Genomic DNA, 24264 nt, shown 5'->3' with positions numbered 1-24264 from the left:
ATGTTTTTTTAATGTGTGTGGAGTGGGGTATGTACTCTCCATGCACATCTGATTTCAAATTTGTTTGGAATTATGCTATAATACAACTGGAATTGTAGTTGTTTGATGCATTTTGTGTGTACACATTTTTGCATTGTTTGACCTTCCTGGTGGCTTTTTTACCTCTTAATTTTTTCGCATTGTAAGCTTTGCCAGTAACGAAAGTCTTGACTCTAAGTGGTCTCTCCCAAGTAGGAGATTGTTGGGGTCAGAATTGGCAACATGTAACAGGATCTGACATAGGCACGACGGCAGCACGCCAATGGATCCCCGTGCTCCTTCTCGCCTATTTTTTTTTTAAAGTTGACATATTTCATTAATATTAAGATAGCAATCGGGACCAGTAGTCCCATCCTGCATTACAAAATATTAAAGTGGACTGGGACTACATTCCAGCACCAGTCCAAAAGATAAACGAAGTGTTGACAGCGGTTTATACACACCCCTGTTCTTCACAAAACTGTATTCTTTACAACATCTTCCGACCCCCTAATGTGTACCACCTATGAGAAACTATGCCACTACTCACTATCTGGCCATCAGCCTAGATCCTTGAGAGCATCGACTTGCAAGACTGAGAGCCTAGTCCTTCTCGCCTATGAAACCACGACACACGGGCCATACACTAAAGGACGGTGTACAAACTCCACTCCCTACAAAAGCCCCTACTATGCTCGAAGAAACAAGGACCACTGGTAGAAATCCCCTGAGATCTCCCCATCGTCTTCAACCCCGAAACCCCAAAATGCCCAGCGAAAAAAAAAACACACAATTATAGAGTACATGTATTTAAGAAAGAAAAGAAATTACCCTAATCTCTGCAAATCAAAGGCCCAAGTCATTGCTCATGTAATCAATCACCAAAAGAATAAGAAGAATAAACGAAATTCAAATCCATAGAAATAATTGATAGTTACTTAACTGTCAATCGTATTGGAGCATTTGGAGATGGTAATTGACTCTTCATTTGCAAGATATTTGAGCACGAGATCGAGAGAGAAACGGAAATATATTTAATGCATTGAAAGTAAATAAGTTTGATTACTAGAAAAAAAAAAAAAGGTTCATGAATATACCACCAAGACATCAAAGCGTCAAAGCAAACTAACATACGAACATAATAGAAAAGGTTAATGAAATCCAAAACACAGACCATACATCAACATAGAAGCTAAAATAATCTTTTTAAAAAAAAACGAAGGAAAGAGCGACTCAAGTCCTTCGGGCTGGTTTAACCTGAAAACAAAGTAAACCAAAAAAAGAAAAGAAAAAATAATAAGTAAACTAGTTGATAAGATAAGCATAATGGAACAAAAAAACTATGTAGATCATTCACTTACTAAGAAAGTGGGCCAAGCAACAGGTGCTCCTAAAGCGTCTATGATAGTTCTCAGGTTTTCGGATGGCCTTATCAGAGGTTCGTCTGGCACCTCTGCAACCGTGATCTGAACCAGAGAGAAATGATCTCCTATTGTTTCATCATCAACTTCTGCTTCTGGATCTTCGCTCAGAAGAATACCACGTGCCACTGTAAACCCCTTTTGGCGAATGCTCAGTAAAACAACCTTAGGACAAGCCAAATCAAAAGAAAGAGGCGCGAATTTCGACAGTTATTTATGGCGTCAATATTCAACATACAATTTAGACCGAAAGGTAACGACATTTATACCTGATCAGGCGAGTGATCTCCGTGGCTGTCAGAGGGTGCATGTGCTCGTGAGGGAGCAATGTCGTCGATAGTCTAACATAAAATTAGATAGATACATAAATTAATATATGAAATGAATAATTATGTAGTGATAACTCACAAAACTAAAGACTTACATGGCTGAGGTTTGAACCATGAAAATAAGATAAGATTTCAGCCACCGTTTGATCCATCTGCATATGCTTCTCTGTCATCTCGGCCAACTTTCTTTCAAGTATCTCGACCTTTTGTTGTAACGTCCCACAGCTGAACGATACGCCGCATGCACCCTAAATAATTGATTAAAACCAGTAATAATATGGATAATAAAAACCCTAAAAAATCATCTATTGAAGCCTTTTTCTGTTTTGTCACCAAAGAACTAAAAACCCCTAATCTATTGAAGCCTGAAGATCAAAAACCAAATAAAAGAACATAATTAATGAACAGAAAGGACTTTCAAAACCCTAAAATCCCACCCAAAATGAAATATCACCACAAACTAATGAACAGATGCAGTACCAATCAAGAAACCCCCGATTCGAATTCGTGGAAATCGTCAGTTGCAGCCCAGCCGAAATAAATATATATTTTTATAATATACGGCCAATATATTTTTTAGATAATATTGCAGAGATTTTCAACCTTAAACAGCATTAAGCAACTCACACAATTGACCAAAAACTTAGTTTAAAACAAATCAAGAATCTAACTACCACCAAAATACATATCTAGCACTTACGAATTTTTCTCCAAACAATCACAAAGTTATATACAGAGAGCTCTTCACCAAATTAGGAAGAATCCTCCATAAATGGAAGAAGGAAAATAAAGGAAAAAGATGTAATAAAATCAAATCCCTGAGGCCCTGTTTGGATTGCAACAAAAACATTTCGTATGGAAACTAACCCTAACAGATAGAGGGGGGAAAATTGTCATACGATTTTTTTTTCCATTTCAACAATTTAGAGAGAAATGATATGGTTGTGACTTATTTGATGGGAACTAAAAGATAGATGGAAAAAAGGAATAAAACCCTAACATACTGGCTGGAAAGATGGATATGGAATATTAAGAATGGAGGAAATAAACTAACCCTAACAAGGGAGGGAAAATGAAACCCTTAGAGATGGATATGAAACCCTAACCATAAAAGAGATGGATATGCAAATAAAAAATCATTTACCTCTTCTTTCCTTTTTTTTCCTCCTCCCCTTCTTTTTCTTCTCCTCCTCGGAAAAAACAGGTAGGATTTGAAAATGGTAGCCGGAAATGAAGATCTCCCGATTTAGGCTCACCGGAGATGAAGAATGCACGAGTAGTGGCGCGAATGGGGAAAGAGGGGAAAATGAGGGGAAAAAAGAAGAACAAGTGTTCTGGCGCGAGTAGGGTTTTTCATATATATACTTAAAATTTACCGGCGGTCATAAGAGCGCCGCTGATTTACCTTGATGATATTTAGTCAGTGGAAAACGATTTATACCGGCGTTTGAATTGTGAAGGCCGGTTAAACATTAGATTTAGGGGCAGTTTTGAGCACCGGTGAAAATTTTCGCCAATTTCCAAGCTGGAACAGATTGGCACGGTTATATAGCGGCGCTTTATAAAAGAACGCCGGTATATGCTGGCATATAGGGGCTGTTTTAATGAACGCCGGTAATAGTCACATTTTTTGTAGTGAATCTACAAGACCAAGATGTTACCACACTCCCACTAACCTTATACATAAGAGTTTCATCCAAGTTTTGCAAGAATCGAAATGTTTGGACGGTCTCATCAAAATGAATGTTCTGTGAGAAACTTGCTCTAAGCTGTAAATTGATCTCACAAATTTGCACACTTTACCAGGATTGGTAGATACAAAACCCTATGACCGGGCCATTCAATTTTTTTTGGTAAAATATTTTCATCCGGAAATGCAATACATCCATTTGCCAGATCTCATAATCATAATGCGTGACAATTTTAGAAAAAAATTCTTATGGAATTTAGTATGACTACATCGGAGAATGTTTCTTTATAATAAATTACATTCTTTTCATTATAACCTTCGACGGTGGCCTAGCCTTGAAGGTCTCTACGATCCATACTTCCTCTATAAATCTACTTGCATCTAATGGATTTAATCCCTTTGGGTGAATTTACGAGAGGCCAGACTTCTTTGGAATACATCGAACCCATCTTTGATCTCATGGCTTCAAATTACCGGCGCATCAAAACAAAACATCATCTTCTTATATATGACTGGATCATTCTCAAACTCCCCCAAAATAATAAACCTAACCTAGTATACTAATCTCTCATAAGCTCTAATGATCCTAGTGCTGCGACGAAGGGGAGGTGTACTAGTAGGTTTAGAGGTTATGGGTTCTTGCCTAGCAATGCTCTCGTGTTCTTCTGTCAGATCTTTAGATTTCTCTTCAAGAACAATCACATCCCTAATGCCATGGTTGAGTATGTAATTCTCTTCAAAGAAAATGACATTCCTGCTAACAAAATACCTTTGTTTCGGAAGAAGATAAAATTAATGTCTCATTGTTTTCTTAGGATATCGTGCATCCATAGGGATTAGTTCTTCCCTAAAATGGGGCGGGGATACCCTATGTCAACAAAAAAAACTGTTTTCTTAGGATATCCGATGACGAAGCGCCTCTCAGTCCTTGGCTTTCTTCCATCCCAAATTTCATGTGGTGTTTGAGGGATAAATTTAGTTCCTACCCTGTTGAGTAGGTAAATTACAGTCTCTAAACCAAAATCCAAAAAGAAAGCGAGCAAAATAATGAAGGTAATCATTGAATAGACAATATCTAATAAAATCAAGTTTATTCTTTCAGAAACTCCATTATATCGTCGTGTCGCAGGGGAAGTCTATTGAGATAAATATTTCATGAGATTTTAGATAGTCCTTGAACTCATCTACAGGGATTATCTACCTCTGTTGGAGTGAAGTCATGATATTCTTATGATTTTGCTTTTCTACATTATTCGTGAATATTTAAACTTCTCAAAGGATTCAAACTTATGCCTAAGTAGGTACACCTAGTCATATTTGGAAAGATCATTCATGAAAGTAGTGAAGTAGATATAGACTCCTCTCTGGTTCAAAGGACCACACATATTGTTATGCACTAAATCTAATATATCTATGACACTGATATCTCTTCCCATAAATGAAAATCAAATCATTTTCCCTAATAAACAGGGCTCACATTCACTTGGAATGAACTCAGTGAACCATCATTAATCAGTGCATTGATCCCGATCCTCTCTACATTGACATGACCTAATCTTAAGTGCTGCATACACGTAAGATTTACTGAAACTCTACTCCTTTTAAAGGGAGTTTGATTCTCTGATGTATTATTCTCAATGTTGTAAACATCATTTGTTATAGAATCAATTAGATAAATACTATTTACTAATGTGCCAAAAGCAATAAATTTACCGTCAAGCTTAGCAATGAATTTGTTTCAAAACTAGCATGAATAACCATCAAGCATATGGAAATCAATTTTTCCCATCACGGGCACGTTTAATCGGTCTTTTGAAATCAAAGTCCGTTCTCTATAGAATTGAAAAATATTACTATTTTTATAATATTCCTATCAAAATAACATTAACTCTTTCATTCTTGTTATTTTCCCCATCAACAGGAAGCTTTCCTGAAATCACTATAACAAAACAAAGATATGTGAGGTGGCAATTAAAACCACTCTCTCTCTCAAACTCAACTCAAAAAAGCCTTTGTCCCAAACTAGTTGTGGTCGGCTAAATGAATCCTTTAGAAAAATTTCATGAAGAATGCGAAAGGAATCTATTCGGCTCTAATTCTAGCTCTAGTTGGGTTCTTCTACGTGGATCATTTCCTTCCATTCTATCCTATCCAAGGTCATGTTCTCTGTTATGTTCCTACCTCTTTTTATTCCAAACCATCTTAAGCAGTGTTTAAAAACGCGGATGTGACGCGGAACGCGGCCGAAGAGAAACCTTGTTGACTCGGCGCGGACGCGGTTGATGCGGCCAAGTTATATGTTTTTTAAAGTGTTAAAAATATAAAAAGATTTAAAAATAATTTTTCTTACTAAACTTTTGTAGAAAATTCATGCACTTTCAAATTGGGCATTGGATTTAGGCGAACGATATCAGCCCAACCAATGTTTAGTAATTGCACAAATTCAGCTTGTCCTCTATTTTTAATTGACTTGTAAGAGCTTTATGGGAACTATAGTATCATTTTATACTTATTTAAATACTAAAAGACAAGACGATTCTGCAAAAAAGTCAAAGTAGGCTGCCATAGTAGTGATGAGTTTATGCCTGTCATTCAAGCTAGGCTGTGATGACAAGATATACCCACCGTATATTACATTGCTTGTCCTTTCACTGTACATCACTCTGCACAAGAAATTTAAAAGGGGTAAGATAAGTATTATCCCCTAGTGTATCTATAATTATTTTATACTTTTACTGGGGCTGTCCCTATAGAAAAGAAGGGTGAAAATATCATTTCTCCACCTTCTTCTTCGTGAGATAGGGTTTCAGGAGGTTTTTTATGTGAAAATGGGCAGAAAGTTAGCTTGGTGTTTCAGATGGCATAGAGTACTCAGCCAAAACTCGCCGAGTCAGGGGCTCCCAAATGCGGCCGCCACAGATCCGCGTCGACTCGGCCGAGTTCCGAGCCGAGTCAGCGAGTTTTAAAACACTGATCTTAAGTGGTGTTCTCTCATCTTCTCCTCAATCGGTGCCTCCCCACCTTTTTACAAATGTCTTCATTTTTAATTCTAACGAACCTTGTGTGGCCGCACATCCATCTAAGCATTCACATCTCTGCTACACCATCTTATGCACATGCTGCTTCTTGGTGGCCCAACATTGTGAGCCGTACAACATGGCTGGTCTGACAGCTGTCTTATAAAACTTTCCCTTCAACTTGGGAGGGATTTTACGGTCACACAGAACTCCTGAGGCAAGCTTCAACTTGGTAGGGATTTTACGGTCACACAGAACTCCTGAGGCAAGCTTCCACTTCAACCAACCTGCTCTTATTCTATGGTTAACATCCTCTTCAATCTCTCCTTCCTTATGTAGAATTGAACCAAGATAGCGAAAGATATCCCTCTTACTCTTCTTCAAACATATTGGTTTCAATGACGAAGGATTCAGAAATACCTTGTGAAGGCTTGTTACTCTCCTTCAAGCTTGTAAGGTACATCAACGGTTACGTTTCTAGTATTCTGATTTTCACAATAGAAACACCCACCTTTGTTCTTTACAAACCTTTCATAAGTACCACTTCCCTCCACCACTAGCATTGCCAGCTTAGTCTTCTTTAATACAAAGTAGTTGAAGTACTTCGAGAGTGAATAAGATAGCATCGATTTGAGTCTTACCGTCTATTTCTACACCTAACAAGTCAAGCTCATTGATAAAGGCAATCAACTTCTAGATATGGTCCTGAATCAGTATCCCACTCACCATAGTATTGAACATAAGGCCTTTCATAGCTTGTTACCTTGCTACGTGCCTGTGTTCCACACATATCTCTCAAAGATCAGCCATCATATCCCTGGCCATGTGTAAGAACTCATTTTGCTTCGAAAGAATAGTAGCACTTGGCCATTTGATCATCTCGATGCTACTTATCAAAAGTGTTATTGAGGAGAAGAAGAAGGGAGAATATGGAGTCTCCTTAAGGAGCTCCCACAAATAAGATGTGTGTATATATATATATACATGTGTGTGTGTGTGAAAAGACCAAAATACCCTCTAACACTTCCCCTTAACCTGGAGGGTAGATATGATACATTCCCAGCTTGTTACAAGTATCACACAACTTTGCTTGCCCCGATGGTTTAGTAAACATATCCGCTAGCTGATCTCCCGATAGAGCAAACACAATGCATATCTCGCCCTTCTGAATCCTTTGACGAATGAAGTGGCAGTCCAATTCGATGTACCTAGTTCGCTCATGAAAGACTGGGTTAGTAGCGATGTGGATTGCAACTTTATTGTCACAAATGCTGGAGATCCTGCCCATTCTTCGTGCTGGAGACGAAGAATTTTTTTTCTGAAAAAGAGATGGAGACAATGAAATACATATTTCTGATAAAAGAAAGCGCAGCCAAATCCGCTCTCCACAAGTAAGAGCTATAGCTCGATACTCAGCCTCAGCACTCGACCTAACCACTACATCTTGTTTCTTGCTTCGCCACGACACCAAATTACCTCCAAATGTGCAATATCCAGTAGTTGATCTCCTGTTTGCTGGAGATCCTGCCCAATCTGCATCAGAGGACCCCCTCTAGTCTTATGTGACCATGTTTCTTGAACAAAAGACCTTTCCCTGGAGTGCCTTTCAAGTATCTAATAATCTGAGTCACAGTTGCCCAGTAGGAAGTACATGGCGAGCTCTTGAACTGGCTGACTACTCCTACAATAAACAGAAAGTTAGGGCGAGTGACAATCAGATAGATCAACTTCCCAACCAACCTCCTGTACTTGCCGGGGTCATCTAATAGGTCTCCCTGATCTGGAAGAAGCTTTACATTTGGGTCCATAGGCATGGTAGCAGGTTTCACTCCCAAGAAGTTGAGCGCGAGGAGACAGCCATAATGGAGGCGCCTCAGAAGGGAAACAACAACGAATCACCAACAAAGAAGCAAGCCAAAGCACACCAATGGCAAGCACAATACCGATAGGGGCATACAATCAACAACGACGAAGTACCACAAGGAGAAATCAGCTGAACAACACCTGTCCGATGGAACGCAACGAAGAGAACAACTGACGACGATGCAAAAGCAGACAGCACAAAGCAACCCAAATCAACTACAGAAAATTACTCGGCTCCAGAGCGGAAAAAAAAGCCGAACACAGAAGCAACCAACCCTCCATGAAGAACAGGTATCAAACACATCAGCCCGGGAGATAAAAGTAAACAATCACCCAAGCGCAATCAAGGCTCTCAACAGAGAATGGAGAGGTACCACAGAAACAGAAGGGGATATCATCCTCAACCAATGACAAGGAATGCGTAAATCAACGCGAAGCAGCTACACACATTACGCGGCTTCGGAGGACTACCAAACACCAAGCAAGCATAGAAGCGACCAACCAACAAGGAATGCTCAACAACATCAGCCTGAGCCGCTGACAACACAGAATAGGGAGAAAGAAGTAGCTCAAACCATAAAGAAAGGGATTAGGGCGGGTGGAAAGAACCCAACAAGGGTCGTACGTCAAGGTGAATGAGTGGTAGCGGTTATGGGATGGTGGATTAGGGATTTAGGAAAGTGGTAGTTGTTATGGGATGGCGGATTAGGGAATGGAAAATTGAAGGAAAGCTAGGGTTTGGGATTAGGATGGGTGATATTGGGGTTTGCGATTTGGGGTTAGGGATTGAGAGTTGGGGTTATGGTTAGGGATTGGTGACTTTCAATGGCGGTGGTTATGGGATGGTGCATTAGGAATGGAGAATTGAAGGAAAGCTACGGTTTGGGGTTAGGATTGGGGATACTGTGGTTTGGGATTAGAATTGGGATTAGTTTATGAATGTTTTGTGCGTGAAAGGAACTCTATGTACTGGAAGCCAGATTTCATAAGGAATTTTTTGGTAGAGAATTAGACTCTGTGTCGCACTTTTTAGAGCTAATTAAAGAGTGCTACATAAAATTGACTGGGTGAGACAAAAGAGTATGGGATTCATTAGGTGTTTTTTCTTTTAAATCCTTTTATTTCCATTTAGTGCCTTGTGATGTATCCTCTATTTCAGCCAAAGTGTGGAAGTTTCATGTTTCTCCCAAAGTATGTGATGTAGGCTGGGAAGGAGAAATAGAAGAAGAGGAAGAAAGAAAAAGAAGAAGAAGAAGAAGAAGAAGAAGATGAGAAGTAGAGGTGAATTCGGAGGAGAATTCGGAGTAGAAGAGAAGAAACTTAGGTTAGGGAAGAAAAAAGCACTCAATCAGTCTCAGTTTAATTAATCATTCAAAGGTAAACAAAAGAGTTGTAGCTTTGCCTATAAATAGGCAATTAACAATCCATAAAAGAAAGAAACTTAATTAAGAGTTTCTAAAAGACTAAAACACTCAAAAGACTAAAATAACCCTAATAAATCAAATATGCCCCAAAATACCCCCTAATAACACTAAAAATAACAAAAAGATCCCTAAGGGGCACAAATAACGATAAAAAGATCTCTACAGGGCTCCTCGAGGAAGGCCCCGCAGAGAATAAACTCACAAGGGATGTCGATCTCCATCATTTCCCCTGTGCTGAAAAGAACTCTCCTCCGGAGAGTGAAGAGTGTGGTACTGCTCCAAGATGTCGGGGTCCAATCGGCGAAGCTCCTCCTCTGTAAGCCAAGTAGCGTCGGAATCTGGACGATGACGCCACTTGACAAGATAGCGCTAAAAACCACCATGGCGTGAGGAAACGATCTCATCGGAAAGTACTGCATCAATCTGGTCGGCAGGAAATGGTGGTACTGGTGGAACCACTGGTATTGAGGCTGGAACAAAAGAGCTAGCCTTCCGACTTGTAGAAACATCTGTCAGAATAGTAGGAGGCTCGAAGGTACATCGATAAGTGATAAGATCTTCGATATTGAATACAGGACTAATATTCATATCAGCAGGTAAGTCTATTAAAAATGCATTAGGGCCATACTTACGAAGGATACGAAAAGGTCCAATGGCTCGAGCATGTAACTTTTCGAAAGAATGGCGAGGGTAGCGCTCAGGACGAACACGAACCATTACATAGTCGCCTTCATTAAATTCGAGATTCTTACGATGTACATCAGCGGCTAGTTTGTAGTCAACATTACTTGTAGCAATCCTACGACGTATATAAGCATGTAGGTCACGGATGTGCTAGGAAAAAGAATCGGCTAATTGAGAGGAACGGGCATCAGGGGGTAATGGTATAAGAGCAACAGGTTGAGGAAGGTTGACGCCATGAACACTCTCAAAGGGGCTCTTTCCAGTGGTCCTATTAACGGAACTATTGTACGCGAACTCGGCAGTCGGTAACAAAAGATCCCATGTACCTGGATGGTCTCCTACCAAACATTGCAATAAATCACCCAAACTACGATTAACAACCTCAGTCTGACCATCAATCTGTGGATGAAAAGCTGATGAAAACTTCAATTGGGTTCCAAAGAGTTTCCAAAGTGTCCTCCAAAAATAGCTAACGAACTTGACATCTTTGTCAGACACAATGGATTTGGTAGCCCGTGAAGTTTGATGACCTCTTTAAAGAACAGCTTAGCAACCTGAACGGCGTCAACTGTCTTGCTACACGGAATAAAGTGAACCACCCGTGAGAATCGGTCTACCACAACTAGGATAGAGTCGAGCTGTCCTAGGCAGTCCAAGGACAAAGTCCATGCTAACATCTTGCCATGGAGAGTGGGGAATAGGCAATGGCGTGTATAAGCTAGTGTTTTGCTTTTTAGCCTTTCCCAATTGGCAGGTGCGACATTGGGACACAATTCGCGCTACGTCTTTCTTTAAATATGGCCAGTAAAATCGATCATCGACTAACACGATTGTCTTATCCCTGCCGAAGTGTCATGCTAGGCCTCCAGCATATAATTCCCAAACTAAGAAATCACGAAGTGGAGTTCAGGGAATACATAGCCTAGATCCTCGAAATAGATAACCTCCTTGTATTAAGAAATCAACATGATCTCGACGGTTACCATCATGAACATCTTGAAAGATGATGCCAAAATCAGGACACGTGGCATACTCGTCTTTCAGCCTATCAAATCGATGACCTTGACACTCATAGACTGTAAGACCATAACCACACGACTCAAGGCATCGGTGACTTTATTTTCGACTCCGGCCCGATGATTGAGGACGAATGTATATTCTTGTAGAAATTCTATCCATTTAGAGTGCCTTTGATTTAATTTCTTTTGGGAATGAAGATATTTCAACGCTTCGTGGTCAGAATACAAGACAAACTCCTTAGGTAATAAGTAATACCTCCAATGAAACAATGCATGTATAACAACGTACAACTCCTTATCATACGTAGAATATCGTTGTTTAGCCTCATTAAGTTTCCCGCTAAAATAAGCTACATGATGTCCTTCTTGACTTAATACACCTCCTATCCCCACTCCTGACGCATCACAGGAAATCTCAAAGACTTTGGAAAAGTCAGGATGAGCTAGGACAGGAGCCTCAATCATCTTCTGTTTGATACTATGGAAAGCGCGAGTAGCTGCAGGGGTCCAACGGAACTCTCCTTTATTCATGCATTCTGTCATGGGAGCCATAAGGGTACTGAAACCCTTAACAAACCTGTGATAAAATGTGACCAATCCATGAAAACTTCAAACCTCAGATAGTGTCTTGAGAATCGGCCACTCATTAATCGCTCTTACTTTTTCAGGGTCGGCAGAAACACCCTTTTCTGAGACAATAAAACCAAGGAATATCACCTGTGTCTGCATAAACGAGCACTTCTTGAGATTGGCATAAAATTTGGCTTCGCGAAGTATCTCAAGAACTTGCCTAAGGTGATCCAGATGTACTCCTTTTGATCGACTAAAAATCAAAATATCGTCAAAGTATACCACCACAAATTTGCCTAAAAACGGACGTAAGATTTGAGTCATTACCCTCATGAATGTGCTCAGAGCGTTAGATAACCCAAAGGGCATGACTAACCATTCGAACAAGCCGTCTGGTGTTTTAAAGGCAGTTTTCCATTCGTCACCTGGACGAATTCGTATTTGGTGGTATCCACTTCGTAAGTCGATCTTACTGTACCAACGAGACCCTCCTAAAAGATCCATCATATCCTCAAGACGGGGTATTGGAAAGCGATACTTGATTGTGGTTTTATTTATGGCGACTGTCAACGCACATTCTCCATGACCCGTCTTTCTTTGGTATTAGCAACAAGGGCTAAGACTATCTTGGATCACACCCCGCTGTAGTAATTCCTCGACCTATCGGTGTAACTCAGCTCGCTCAAGGGGATTCATATGGTAGTGTGGAAGGTTGGGCAATTGAGAACCTGGGATCAGGTCAATCGCATGTTGAACATCCCTCATGGGTGGTAATTCTGCAGGAAGCTCATCAGGAATCACATCGTTGAATTCCTATAATAATTGGTTGACCTCAGGTGGTAGGTCAACTGGTTGTTCTGATGAGAGCTGAAGAGCTCATTCATCCACTAATGCCAACATATGTCCTGTCTCATGACTGGCGCCTTCAAATACTTTATGGTTCAAAATATGGAGACCATTTTGTTTGGTTGGCTTGGAGGATGAAGTAAGCTTGGAACCCTTAACTCTATCCGTAGGTTTTGCGGGTTTCAACTTAATTGTTTTACCACGATGTTTAAAAACATAGGTATTTTCTTGCCCATAATGAACTATTCCGTATCATAAATCCAAGGGCGGCCAAGTAGGACATAGGCAGCATCCATGGGGAGGACATAACACCATATCTTATCTGAATAATCTCCCATTTTGATGGGGACAAGACGCCTCTGTGAAACAGGTAAGGATGTCTTATCAACCCAAGCGACCTTGTACAGTTGCGGGTGTGGTTCAGGTTTGAGTTTCATTTTAGAAACACATGCTTGGGAGACTACATTCATGGAACTACCACCGTCAATGACGATTTTACACACTATGCCTCCGCAGTCGAGATAAATGTGAAAATGTTAGTGCGCTGACAATCATCTTTTGCGGCAAGCATAGACAAAATGCAACGCACTACACCAACACGTGTGCCATCATGTACGCCATCAAAGTCATCCTCATCTGTTGAGTCGACAGGATCAAGAGGCTCTAGTTCTTGATCGTCGTCTTGGTCCTCGAAGGGATCACCATGCTCCTCATCTATAGTAAGGGTGCGATGTGGACAACAGGAGGCAATGTGACCTTTCTGGTGACAATTAAAATACTCAGGACCTTGGGGTACTTGTCGGGAATTTGAAGTTGCAGGTCCTTGACGAGAAGTAGAAGTTACTGGTCCTCTACCCCGATTAGTGCTAGCTGCAGGACCAAAGTTGTTACTTCCTCTAGAGACATTGGTGTTGTTTCTAGAAGCAACTGGGCCTGACTGGACAACTCTACCAGTCTACTGTGAGGACCACGATCTAGTCGTTTGGGTCTCCCTCATTTGGGACGTCCCACCTCTAGGGTTGGGGTACTTGAGATATTTTTCAAAGGCAAGAGCCTTATGATAGGCGTCCTCCATGGTCTCAGGAGAAGGGAGTTCGACTTCTCGCTTAATCTCAGGTCGCAAGCCATTTATGAACTTATGGATAGTCATGGAAAGCTAGTTAGTGACATCACATCTCAGAAAAAGCTCTTCAAACTTAGACAAGTACTGAGTGACTGTAAAGTTCGACTGCGTCAAATTTAGCAATTCGTCCAGCAGTTGATGTTTATAGAAGGTGGGTACGTACTTATCCGTTAACCTCGTCTTCATCTCATCCCAGGTGAATTCGTATGACTGTCCAAAACACACTAAGTTCTTCTGAACAGTTTGTCAATGCCGTTTGGTAGATCCCACTAACTTAACCTGACAAAACTGCACAGGATTAAAATCATCCATTTTATACCACGCAAAGTAGGCTTCCAAGTCTGCTAATCAATCGAGGAAAGCATTGGAATCCAACTTACCATCAAAACTAGGAACCTCAAGTTTGACCTTTTTAGTTATATCCATATGATCAGTATGGTGACGATCTGGACCCTATCTCTGAGGTCGAGTAGCAAAATGCCTATCTGGATACCTAGCCTGGGTACTCGACATAATTCTCTGGGTTGTCTTCCTGAAATTGTTACTCGTTAACAAATCCCTCATGGTAGGGATGGCCAACATGGTGATTTCTCCTATCATTGCCCTGCATATGACTTTCCCTAGCCTGGGTAGGTGACTGGACATAATTCTCTGGGTCGTCTTCCTGAAATTGTTCCTCGTTAACAAGTCCCTCATGGTAGGGATGGCCAACATGGTGATTTCTCCTATCATTGCCCTGCATATGACTTTCCCTAGCAGAGGTTTCTCTAGCAATGGGACAAGTCTCAGAGGAGTGGGGAGAAGGCCTCCTGGACCGTCACGATGTCCAACAGCATTGCCGGATTGGCCTGCCTGAAGCCCAAGTCCATCCACGTGAGTGGTAAACCTGTCACCCAAATGACTCTCAACAAGGTGTTTGCCCATCGATGTGGTCAACTGCGTAAGGCGCTCTTCGAGTTGTTCTATTTATCCTTCAATTTGTTGTACTGTTCCCATAAGAGTGTTCACGACCCCTTCCAAGGCGTGGACTCGGTCTTCCATTTTGGTTTGTGAACGTGTTTGCATGCTCATGAACTACGGGTAAGGAAAGAATGGGTTTTTTTTTGCTGATATATGACGCAAATAACTAAAAGTAATGCAACTAAACTAGGCTAATGTAATGCAAGGAAACAAGTGCGTAATAAAGGAAACTACCTAAGGTTGGTGTAAAAAAATGGGGTTCAAAAAATCAAGGTAAAAGGGGTTTTTAATGTAGAGGAAATAAGGGTCTGATGAAAACAAGGTTGAAGTGGGCCCTTTTGCAAATTTAACAGCGTAACTACCAAAATAAATATTGAATCACGAATTCGATAATGAAGATGCGCGTACCTTGGTAGCCTACTAATAGCCGAAGAAGTCCTGGTGGTCTTCCTGACAACTGCTCTGTCGCGGATCGTCGATCGGATGACGGAAAGATGCTGATCGAATGGTAGAACGTAATCGACGACTGAGATTGCTTCTGAAATTGTGCTGAAAAATCACTGCCTGCTACGGAAACTGATACATGTGTGCTCTACTAATCATGGTTTAAAATTACAATTTCAGTACTGGTTTCGGACTTCTCAAAAATCGAAATTCCGAAATTTAGACCGAAATTCCGAAATTTAGGTCGAAATTTGGTAATAATTTAAAAAGAAGATTTAATTGATTTCGAAATTTCGGCCGAAATTTTGTAATATATATATATATATATATATATAGAGGAAATTGTTGTGAGCTTAAGCGCCCCAATCACATGGGTCCCACATTTTCTGTGGTGATCCAAACCATTCATTTGCAAGGCCCTATCATAGATAGGGTGTGTACCAAAAATCAGCTCCATAGGATCATCCTAACCCTTCCATTTGTGGAGGACAAAAATGGGCAGATTTGTGGACAAATAATGTCTGTCCATTTTGACCTCCACAAATGGATGGGTTAGGATGATCCTATGGAGCTGATTTTTGGTACACACCCCATCTATGTAAGGGCCTTTCAAATGAATGCTTTGGATCATCCTAACAAAGTAGGCCCCAATGTGATTGGGCGCTTAAGCTCACCATAAGTTTGGTGAGCTTAAGCTCACCAACACTTTCCTCATATATATATATATATATATATATATATATATATATATATATTAAAGATTTCAATTTCTCAAAATTTTGGACCAAAATTCCGAAAATTCTCGAAATTCCAAAATTTCGGACTGAAATTCCAATAAAGGCCGAAATTCAGAATTTCGAAAAATTTCGGTTTCAGTCTCCACCGAAATCCAAAATTTAAAACCATGCTACTAATCAAGTACTTCAACTTTCGTGTTCAAGTCGTGGGCCAATTTCGAGCGAAAATAGCCCGAATGATGAGAGAAAACTAGAAAGGATGGAAAAATGGAGAGAGAAAGAAAAAAGAGTTTTTTTTTGAATTTTTTTTTGGGGGGTGCCTGGGAAAAAGAGGGGGGTGAAACTCGTTGTTACTTTAATAGAAAGGGGTTCCACCGGAAGAATGGGGTGAAGTAAACTTAAGTAGGGGATGAGAAAGGGAAAATTGGGGGGTATATGTATTCGTTAAATTATAAGGTATTTAATGACTTTAAAGAAGGGGGGTGGTCTGGGTAGAAATAAGGGGATAATCTCTCCCTTTCTTTTTAATTTATCGAACAGAACCCAAATGGGTTTCTATTCATTGACAGAAAAGCGAGAGAGGAAAGAGGGAGAGAGAGATGGAGAGACGCGGCTCACTCTCGAGGTATGAATCCGGCGGGAGAAGCTCCGGCAGGAGGTGGGTCTGATGGGAGAAGCTCCGGCGGGAGATGGGTCCGAGAAGCTCCGGCAGGGGAAAGAAGATAGAAGTGTCTTCTTTTCTTTTCTTTTCTTTTCTCCCTCTGGTTGGGGTTTGGTTGAAGATGGAGATGGTGGTGAAATCTGTTGGGTGGCTCGAATTAGGGTTTAGGGTTCAGATTAGGGTCGGATTAAGTGTTAGGGTTTGGGTTTGCTGTGGGCTGGATGATTGGATTGGTGGTGATTTGAAAATATAGTGTACAGCTAGGGTTTGGGCTTTTGGTTGCTGTTGGAACAGTAAGGTTTTAATCGGGATTTTCAATGGCAAGGGTGGTGGTTGTTCGAGTAGGAGATGAAGTTAGGGCTTTGTGGTGCTCGGAAAGTGGCTGATTTAGGGGTTCGGGACTGGTTGTGGGTGGAAGGAGTTAGGTTTGGATATTTTCGGAAACTCGGTAGCAACTTTCAGCGGATTTTTGGATGAGTTGCAGCTTGTTCTTCGGAGATTGATCTTCTGCAACTTGGATATTTAGCTCTGATACCAATTTGATGTAGGCTGGGAAGGAGAAATAGAATAAGAGGAAGAAAGAAGAAGAAGAAGAAGACGAGAAGTAGAGGAGAATTAGGAGTAGAAGAGAAGAAACTTAGGTTAGGGAAGAAAGAAGCACTCAATCAATCTCAATTTAATTAATCATTCAAAGGTAAACAAAAGAGCCGTAGCTTTGCCTATAAATAGGCAATTAACAATCCATAAAAGAAAGAAACTTGCTTAATTAAGAGTTTCTAAAAGACTAAAACACCCAAAAGACTAAAATAACCCTAATAAATCAAATATGCCCCAAAATACCCCTAATAACACTAAAAATAACAAAAAGATCCCTAAGGGGCACAAATAACAATAAAAAGATCCCTACGAGGCTCTCGAGGGCGGCCCCGCCGAGAATAAACCTGCAAGGGACGTCGATTTTCATCAGTATGCTTTTTGGGGTGTGCGGCAAGCCGTGGTCGTATCCAAACGATCAATTGTCCTCAGAAACGTGGTATGTGGCCGATGGATCATTGCCCTTTGTGCTTGGAAGATGGTGAATCTGTAGCCCATTTATTCATCCATCGCTAAGTAGCAAGAGATATATGGGATTATATTCTTTCAAGATTTGGCATTTGCTAGGTTTTCCCATTTACACTACCTGACTTGATTTTGAGTTGGAAGATTGCGCCATTTAAGAGGAAAGGGAAGGTTCTTTGGAGAATCTGCCTTCTTGCTACTTGGTTGGTTATATGGAAAGAGAGAAACTCCAGAGTATTCAAAGGGACTGCTAAATCACCCTATTATCTTTATATTAAAGTAATGTCACTATCTATTACTTGGGCAAGAAGCCTACCTCTTTTTCGCTTTATATCGGCCTTTGACCTATGCGACGCGTGGCGGAGGTATGCTTTAGTAGGGAGAGACGACCGCAAATTGTGCAAAGTTGGGAGGCCCCGCCTGATGGTTTGTTCAAGCTCAACTATGATGGTTCGAGCTTGGGTAACTTGGGACCTGCTGGTATTGGAGGTCTTTTTCGTAATTCTAGTGGCTCTATCATATGGGCTTATTCGGGGGGCCCTATAGGTATTTGTGATGCTAGTGAGGTCGAGGTCATCGTGGTTTATCAAGGCATAAAACAACTAGACAGAGATCTGCACGACAAAGTTATTGTGGAAGGTGATTCGAAAAAAGTGGTGAGATGGCTATGTGGGTCGGTGGTTCCACCATGGAGATTTACATCTATTTCGATGAGATCTTTGATCTAACTTCTGGATCGTTTATTTTTTTCAGACATGTCAGAAGATCAGCTAATGGTGCAGCAAATTCTTTAGCTAGGTCTGGGGTTGATAGAGTGGGGTTGGAGTGGTTTGATTTTTTACCACCTTGATTGTATTGTATTTGTTTCTATCTTTTTATCCATCTTGTACAATTGGTAGACGATCTTGGTCTTCCTCCATCTAATAAATTCTTTCACCTTCTAAAAAAAAAGGAATTGGGAGTTGGGGTTAGGGTTAGGGATTGACGACTTCTAGTGGCCGTGGTTATGGAGGAAGGAGGATGGGGAATGGATGGGGGAGACACGATAGTGTTTACCCAACTCACAGGACTCATAGTATACGGATGTAACAGAACCCGATAGAAGGCCAGATTTGAGCAACTTATCAACAGAGGGATGCCCTAAACGATAACGCAACTGAAAGGCATCAACCTAGGCACGTAAAGCAACAGAGTGCATCGCCTGATCCAGATAATATAGGCCGTTCACCTCACGACCCAAACTGATCGTCCTACCAGTCGCCAGATCCTGAAAGAAACACGAAGGAGAAAAAGGAACGGAACAATGAAGATCCTTAGTCAACTGACTAATAGAAAGTAACTTACTAGGAAAACTAGGAACGCATAAGACAAATGATAAGGAGAGCCTGGGGGAAACAGAGACGACCCCAATTCCCGAGACAGTAGAGGCAGCCCCATTAGCTAAAGTAACAGAATGAACGGATGAAGAAGATCGAAGAATGAATACCAGTCAATAGTCATATGATGGGAGGGTTTACGGTAATGCGCACAAGAGAATGGTGGGTGGGGATACGCGGGAGAGAGAGAGAGAGAGATGCACGAGTGGAGGGACAGAATGCGTGAGGGTTCTCTTCATTTTTTTATTTTTTTATTTGTTATTATTGGATCAGATCAGCTTTGATACCATGTTATTGAGAAGAAGAGTGAGGGAGAAGATGGGGTCTCCTTAAGGAGCTCCCACAAATAAGGTGTGTGTGTGTATGTTTGCATAAAAGACCAAAATACCCTCTAACAATAAGTCATAGCTTCTTCCATAGTCGCAATAGGGCTCAAATAATGTGAAGAATGTGGTGGTCGAAGGGGACTACTTAAATGTGATAAAGTGGATCAAAGGGGATCAAAAGCACTCATGGAGATTTGATAAGTTCTTTGATGAGATTTGATACAACAGAGACCCAAGGTTTTAAATGTCGGTTCGGTGTCGGTTTCGACCACCACCGACACCAAAATATTTCGGTTTTGGTGGAAATTTCGGCCGAAATCATGTAAAATTTTGACAAAAATTTTGGTTTTCTTAAAATTTCCACCGAAAAGTACAAAATCTCGGTGGAAATTTCGGTGGAAATCTTTACATTTTGGTGGAAATTTTGTAAATATGGGTGAAAAAAATCCGATTCAATGTAATTTCGGTTTCGGTCCAAACCCAAACCAAAACCGAAATATTTCAGCCGAAATTTAAAACCATGCCGAGACCCACTATGTAAATGGGTTGGCCCAGAAGATAACATGATCAGTGATAGTGATCACCTATGTCACATGTAGGCTGGGCAAGCATGACATCAAAAGCTCATGGTGATAACAATCACTATAGTAGAATCCACTTGAAAGTAAGGTTGGCAACTAATCAAGTTCTCGAATGAGAAATCATTTATGGAAAAAATGGAGAGGTTAAATTAGTTCAGAGCATGTCCACAGGCCAATCCAAGACTAAGGCCAAGTTTAACACAACAAGGAGGATATCCGAGTTTAAATTTTCACACCCTGTAAGTATCAAACGTAGTCATAGTACCAAAGATCTCTTCTCTCGAAGAAATAAAGTTCCATCAATTATACTTTCTCTAATTCTTTTTTCCTTTTATTTTTTTTTATTTTTTTTTGTAATTATATGGAATAGGTGATTTCTAACTAATATATTTCATCCATGTCTATAATAAAAACAAAAAGGATTGAAGAAAATCTTTGAGCGGCTTGAAATTAGATTGACAAAAAGGAAATGCACTTTATCCATTAATCACATAAAAATCACAAAAACCCAACAAGAAGTCGAAAACCATAATTTTCAAAAAAAAAAAACAAGTGGAAAACCATTTACTTAGAAACCCATACTTAGCATGCAACCAATTTAAAAAGGAACAAGAAACCAAAGTTCCTTGCTACTAAATAACCATACCTTCATCTTAAGAAATTCATTTTCAGCCCGAAGAGAAATAACTTCCTGCAGGCAAGACAAGCTCATTCAATCAAAATGAAAATCATGACATTGTAAAATCATTAAGTGAAACAAAAATGTAACCTTATGCAGATCATCGTCTACCACAACTACTTGTGGTGCATAAATATCTATAATATCCTTCAACTTACACTTCTCATTGCATTGAGGGCACTGCAAAAGACAAATAGAAAAGTAAATAAGGAAGAAATAGTAGCAGATATCTTTCCCTAGAAAAAGAAGAAATAATCAACCAAGTGATGATATTAAGACAAGAAAATAAATACCTTCCCAATGTTGTTTCTGCATCGTCGAATCCATTTCTCTATGCAATGCCTACCATATAAGTGTCCACAAAGGAGAGAACTGCAATCCTCAAATATGAAAATCAGCCTATCAGAATGTGGCCTCTAAAAATAAATATTATGAAAGATAATCTTTAAAATGATATATGATGAGGAAACAAATTATTAGTTTCATTGAAGGAAGAAGAAGCTACTTGGAGAAGACTATTCAATTCAAGGAGAATGAGGAAGAGAAGAAGAAGGAAGAAGGAAATAAGGAAAACGGGAATACAGGAAAGTAGGGAATCTGTGAGGGGTGAAGTCTAAACTGACTCCCATAAGGCTTCTTTATATATGCTCAAATAAAGAATTACAAGTATATTGTCACTGTAATGGACCCCAAAGAATTACAAGTATACTGTCACTGTAATGGGCCCGATCGTAAGTCCTAACTAAACATGAACTACATATTTAAAACCAATATAAGACTATATGAATTTTGAACTATGACATCTCTTAACACTCCCCCCTAATGCTAGTGCATAGATAGATATCATACATGCCCACCTTGAAACAAATAATGCCAAATTGACTACAACCAAGCACCTTCGTAACTATATCTGCCAACTGATCTATAGATCTCAGATAGAGTAAATTGAGAATCTACATCGATGTGCTTAGCTCTCATGAAATAATGGATTCCTAGCAACATAAGTAGTTGTCTGGCGCCATTTCAAAAAAAAAAAAAAAAAGTAGTTGTCTGGCTATCATAGAGCATCGTCATTGCCTTGCCAACCAAAAAGCCCATCTCTTTGGCAATTCTTTGTCCACATCGACTTACATTCTAAACGAGCAACCCAAGTACTGCATTTTAAGAAACAGTTTTTTCATATATTCCTTTGACAAAAAGTCATCCTTAACCAATTATACTACCACCACTTGTTTCAAATATTGTTTTTTAACAAAAATAAAAACTATTTAAATAACTAAGCTTACTAGGATGTGTGAGATGGTCATAATACAATCAAAACCAAAGCAAAACAACACTAGAAAAATTGAACCGGACTACGAAGGTAATTGAATACCCACTACCAAGCGATCTTGACTGACACATTCCTTAGCTAATGCATTTTCAACCTCATTTGCCTTTCGTAATACCTGATGCAATGATACATCCATGGAGGCACAAATAATGCTCTTTTATTTCTTCCTCCTCTAAATTTCGATTCCATGCCTTCTAAACTATTTTGGTAAAGGCTAACATTTTCTGAAATGAGATTTGGTTAAGATTACCAAACCAAATCACATCTAGCTTCAATTTTGCATGAGTCCTCTGTCAAGCGTAGGTTTCTAACTTCTATCGATACAGGTAATAGATTTGACCTTTATCACTACATTATGCTTGATGTCATTGATAATGATTATGTGAATTTGATTAAGCCACCTCACAATTACAATGGTGTGAAAGAAAGAAGTCTTCTTGTTCTCTTTTCATGAACCATGTAACTCTAGGCACCTTCTTGACCTCTTCTTTAAGTCTCCTTCATTTGATTGTAACTCATGTTGAAAGATCTACATGTTTCTATTTTTTATCAACATCAAAACTCCCTTCCAAAATTTCATTTTTCTTTTCCTTAACAAGTGATATTGGTAGAAGAAGAACCCGACTTGGTATTGTTAAAAAAAGGGAGGAGGCAGAACCAAGTCAAGATGATATGGATCAACCCCTTCTTCTTGCACCAAAGCATTCCCGCTTCCATTCTTTTATATTATCCTAAACAAGATTTAGCTTAAGAAACAAAATAGGTCCACTCAATGCTCTCCTCCCCCCCCCCCCCCCCCCGTCTCCTCTTCACGGCCAACACAACCTTGTCTAAAAACTTTGGTCCCTCTAAACAAGTTGGTCGTCCCCATTGTCGCAATTTCAAATATAGCCATACTTTGACGAGTTTTCCAACATACCAGGAAATTGAGCACGCCAACCCAAGTAAAAACCTAAGGGAGACATAACCTAGTCCTCTTGATTGTTGGACTATCTGAGTCCATCCAATACCAGCTCGAGCAATGTAATGTTAGGTACCTAACCAATACTCCAAAATATACCTAAAAAATGATCAATCTAATGTTAGGTACCTAACCAATACGCCAAATGATTATCTACAGCCCAATTGATTATCTGTGTCTCCTAAGGAAAAACACCTAACGAAAAGGGGAAAAAAGAAACATTTTTTTTTGTTGAACGCACCAGATACGATGAGGACCTTGAGAGGACCAGGGCTCCATGCAAATAGGGCAAGAAGCAATATCAGAGTCCTTCCCATCCACAGTAACGGTTGCCAATCTCTTCTGCGAAGAAATACCCACTACGAAATCCCCATTATCTTCTCGTCCTCTGCCTTGTGCTTCTTCTGCATTAGGTGAAATCCCATTAGAAGACGCCTCTTCTCCTTCTTCTTCCTCTCCATTGTCTTCATCCTCATCTTCGTCCTCTTCTTCTTCTTCGTTTTCCTCTTCATCCTCGTATACCTCTTCTTCTTCGTTTTCCTCTTCATCCTCGTATACCTCTTCTTCTTCGTACTCGTATTCATCTTCTTCGTAGTCGTCGTTGTTATTGTCCACAAGAATATGAGAAGGGTTACTGGCGCTGTCCATGGGAGAAGCAAACGTGAGAGGGGAGAGGGTTTCAAAAGGAAGGGTGGGAGGGATCACTTACTCTACGGACTGGTAAAACGAATGAGGCCCGACTCGTTTCTCGGAGTTTTAATCCCAGTCCTTCTTCCCAAAAAGAGTTCACTTATTAATCGCTGAGGAAGGTGAAATGGTCTCGTAATTCGGAATCAAGTATATGCACTTATTAGTGCACTAGACCAAGCAAAAAGTGACCACGCGAAAGTGCTTGGGACTCTATTCACTCTCAAAAGTGCTTGGGACTCTATTCGAGTGAAAAATCCTAAACCCCCTTGGTATTCCCTGGTATGGTTCAGAGGTAACACTCCGAAGGAAGCCTTAGTTGTGTGGAAAGCTCTTCAAAATAGGCTTCTAACCAGAGACAGGCTTCCCTTCCATGTGAATGAAAAAACCTGCCCGTTGTGCTCTGCTTCCTTGGAAACATTGAATCACTTGTTTTTCGCTTGTGGGTACTCTGCT

At 40.2% G+C, this 24264-nt stretch overlaps 1 protein-coding gene across 2 annotated transcripts; it reads right to left on the bottom strand.

Annotated features, from left to right (window-relative positions):
* Nucleotides 1-1031: 1031 nt before the first annotated feature.
* Nucleotides 1032-23944, bottom strand: LOC143854389 (uncharacterized). Of its 2 annotated transcripts, XM_077364341.1 has the most exons (8): nt 23363-23943; nt 21121-21199; nt 20918-21007; nt 20795-20839; nt 1864-2016; nt 1709-1780; nt 1380-1604; nt 1032-1275 (listed from the first exon to the last, which is right to left on the bottom strand). In XM_077364341.1, exons 1-8 carry the CDS (start codon nt 23767-23769, stop codon nt 1252-1254), a joined length of 1095 nt encoding a protein of 364 aa, XP_077220456.1. In that variant the 5' UTR covers nt 23770-23943; the 3' UTR covers nt 1032-1251. The 2 variants fall into 2 exon arrangements, with proteins under 2 accessions (XP_077220456.1, XP_077220457.1); XM_077364342.1 differs by lacking the exon at nt 1032-1275 and having other exon boundaries at nt 1405-1567; nt 23363-23944.
* Nucleotides 23945-24264: the final 320 nt, after the last annotated feature.

This window comes from Tasmannia lanceolata, unplaced genomic scaffold, assembly GCF_043159265.1.
Source record: "Tasmannia lanceolata isolate RefF3 unplaced genomic scaffold, GAP_Taslan_0.1 ptg000020l, whole genome shotgun sequence".
In the NCBI taxonomy this organism is placed as follows: domain Eukaryota; kingdom Viridiplantae; phylum Streptophyta; class Magnoliopsida; order Canellales; family Winteraceae; genus Tasmannia; species Tasmannia lanceolata.
This window is presented reverse-complemented; position numbering and strand designations above follow the sequence as displayed.

Bases quoted from the DNA above. Each gene is read 5' to 3' on its own strand.
- LOC143854389 (XM_077364341.1), bottom strand. From the start codon at position 23,769: ATGGACAGCGCCAGTAACCCTTCTCATATTCTTGTGGACAATAACAAC. The intron at 21,200-23,362 runs GTGCGTTCAACA...TGAGGATTGCAG, and splicing joins CAAGGTCCTCATCGTATCTG to TTCTCTCCTTTGTGGACACT. The intron at 1,605-1,708 runs GTATAAATGTCG...GCTTGTCCTAAG, and splicing joins GAGATCACTCGCCTGATCAG to GTTGTTTTACTGAGCATTCG.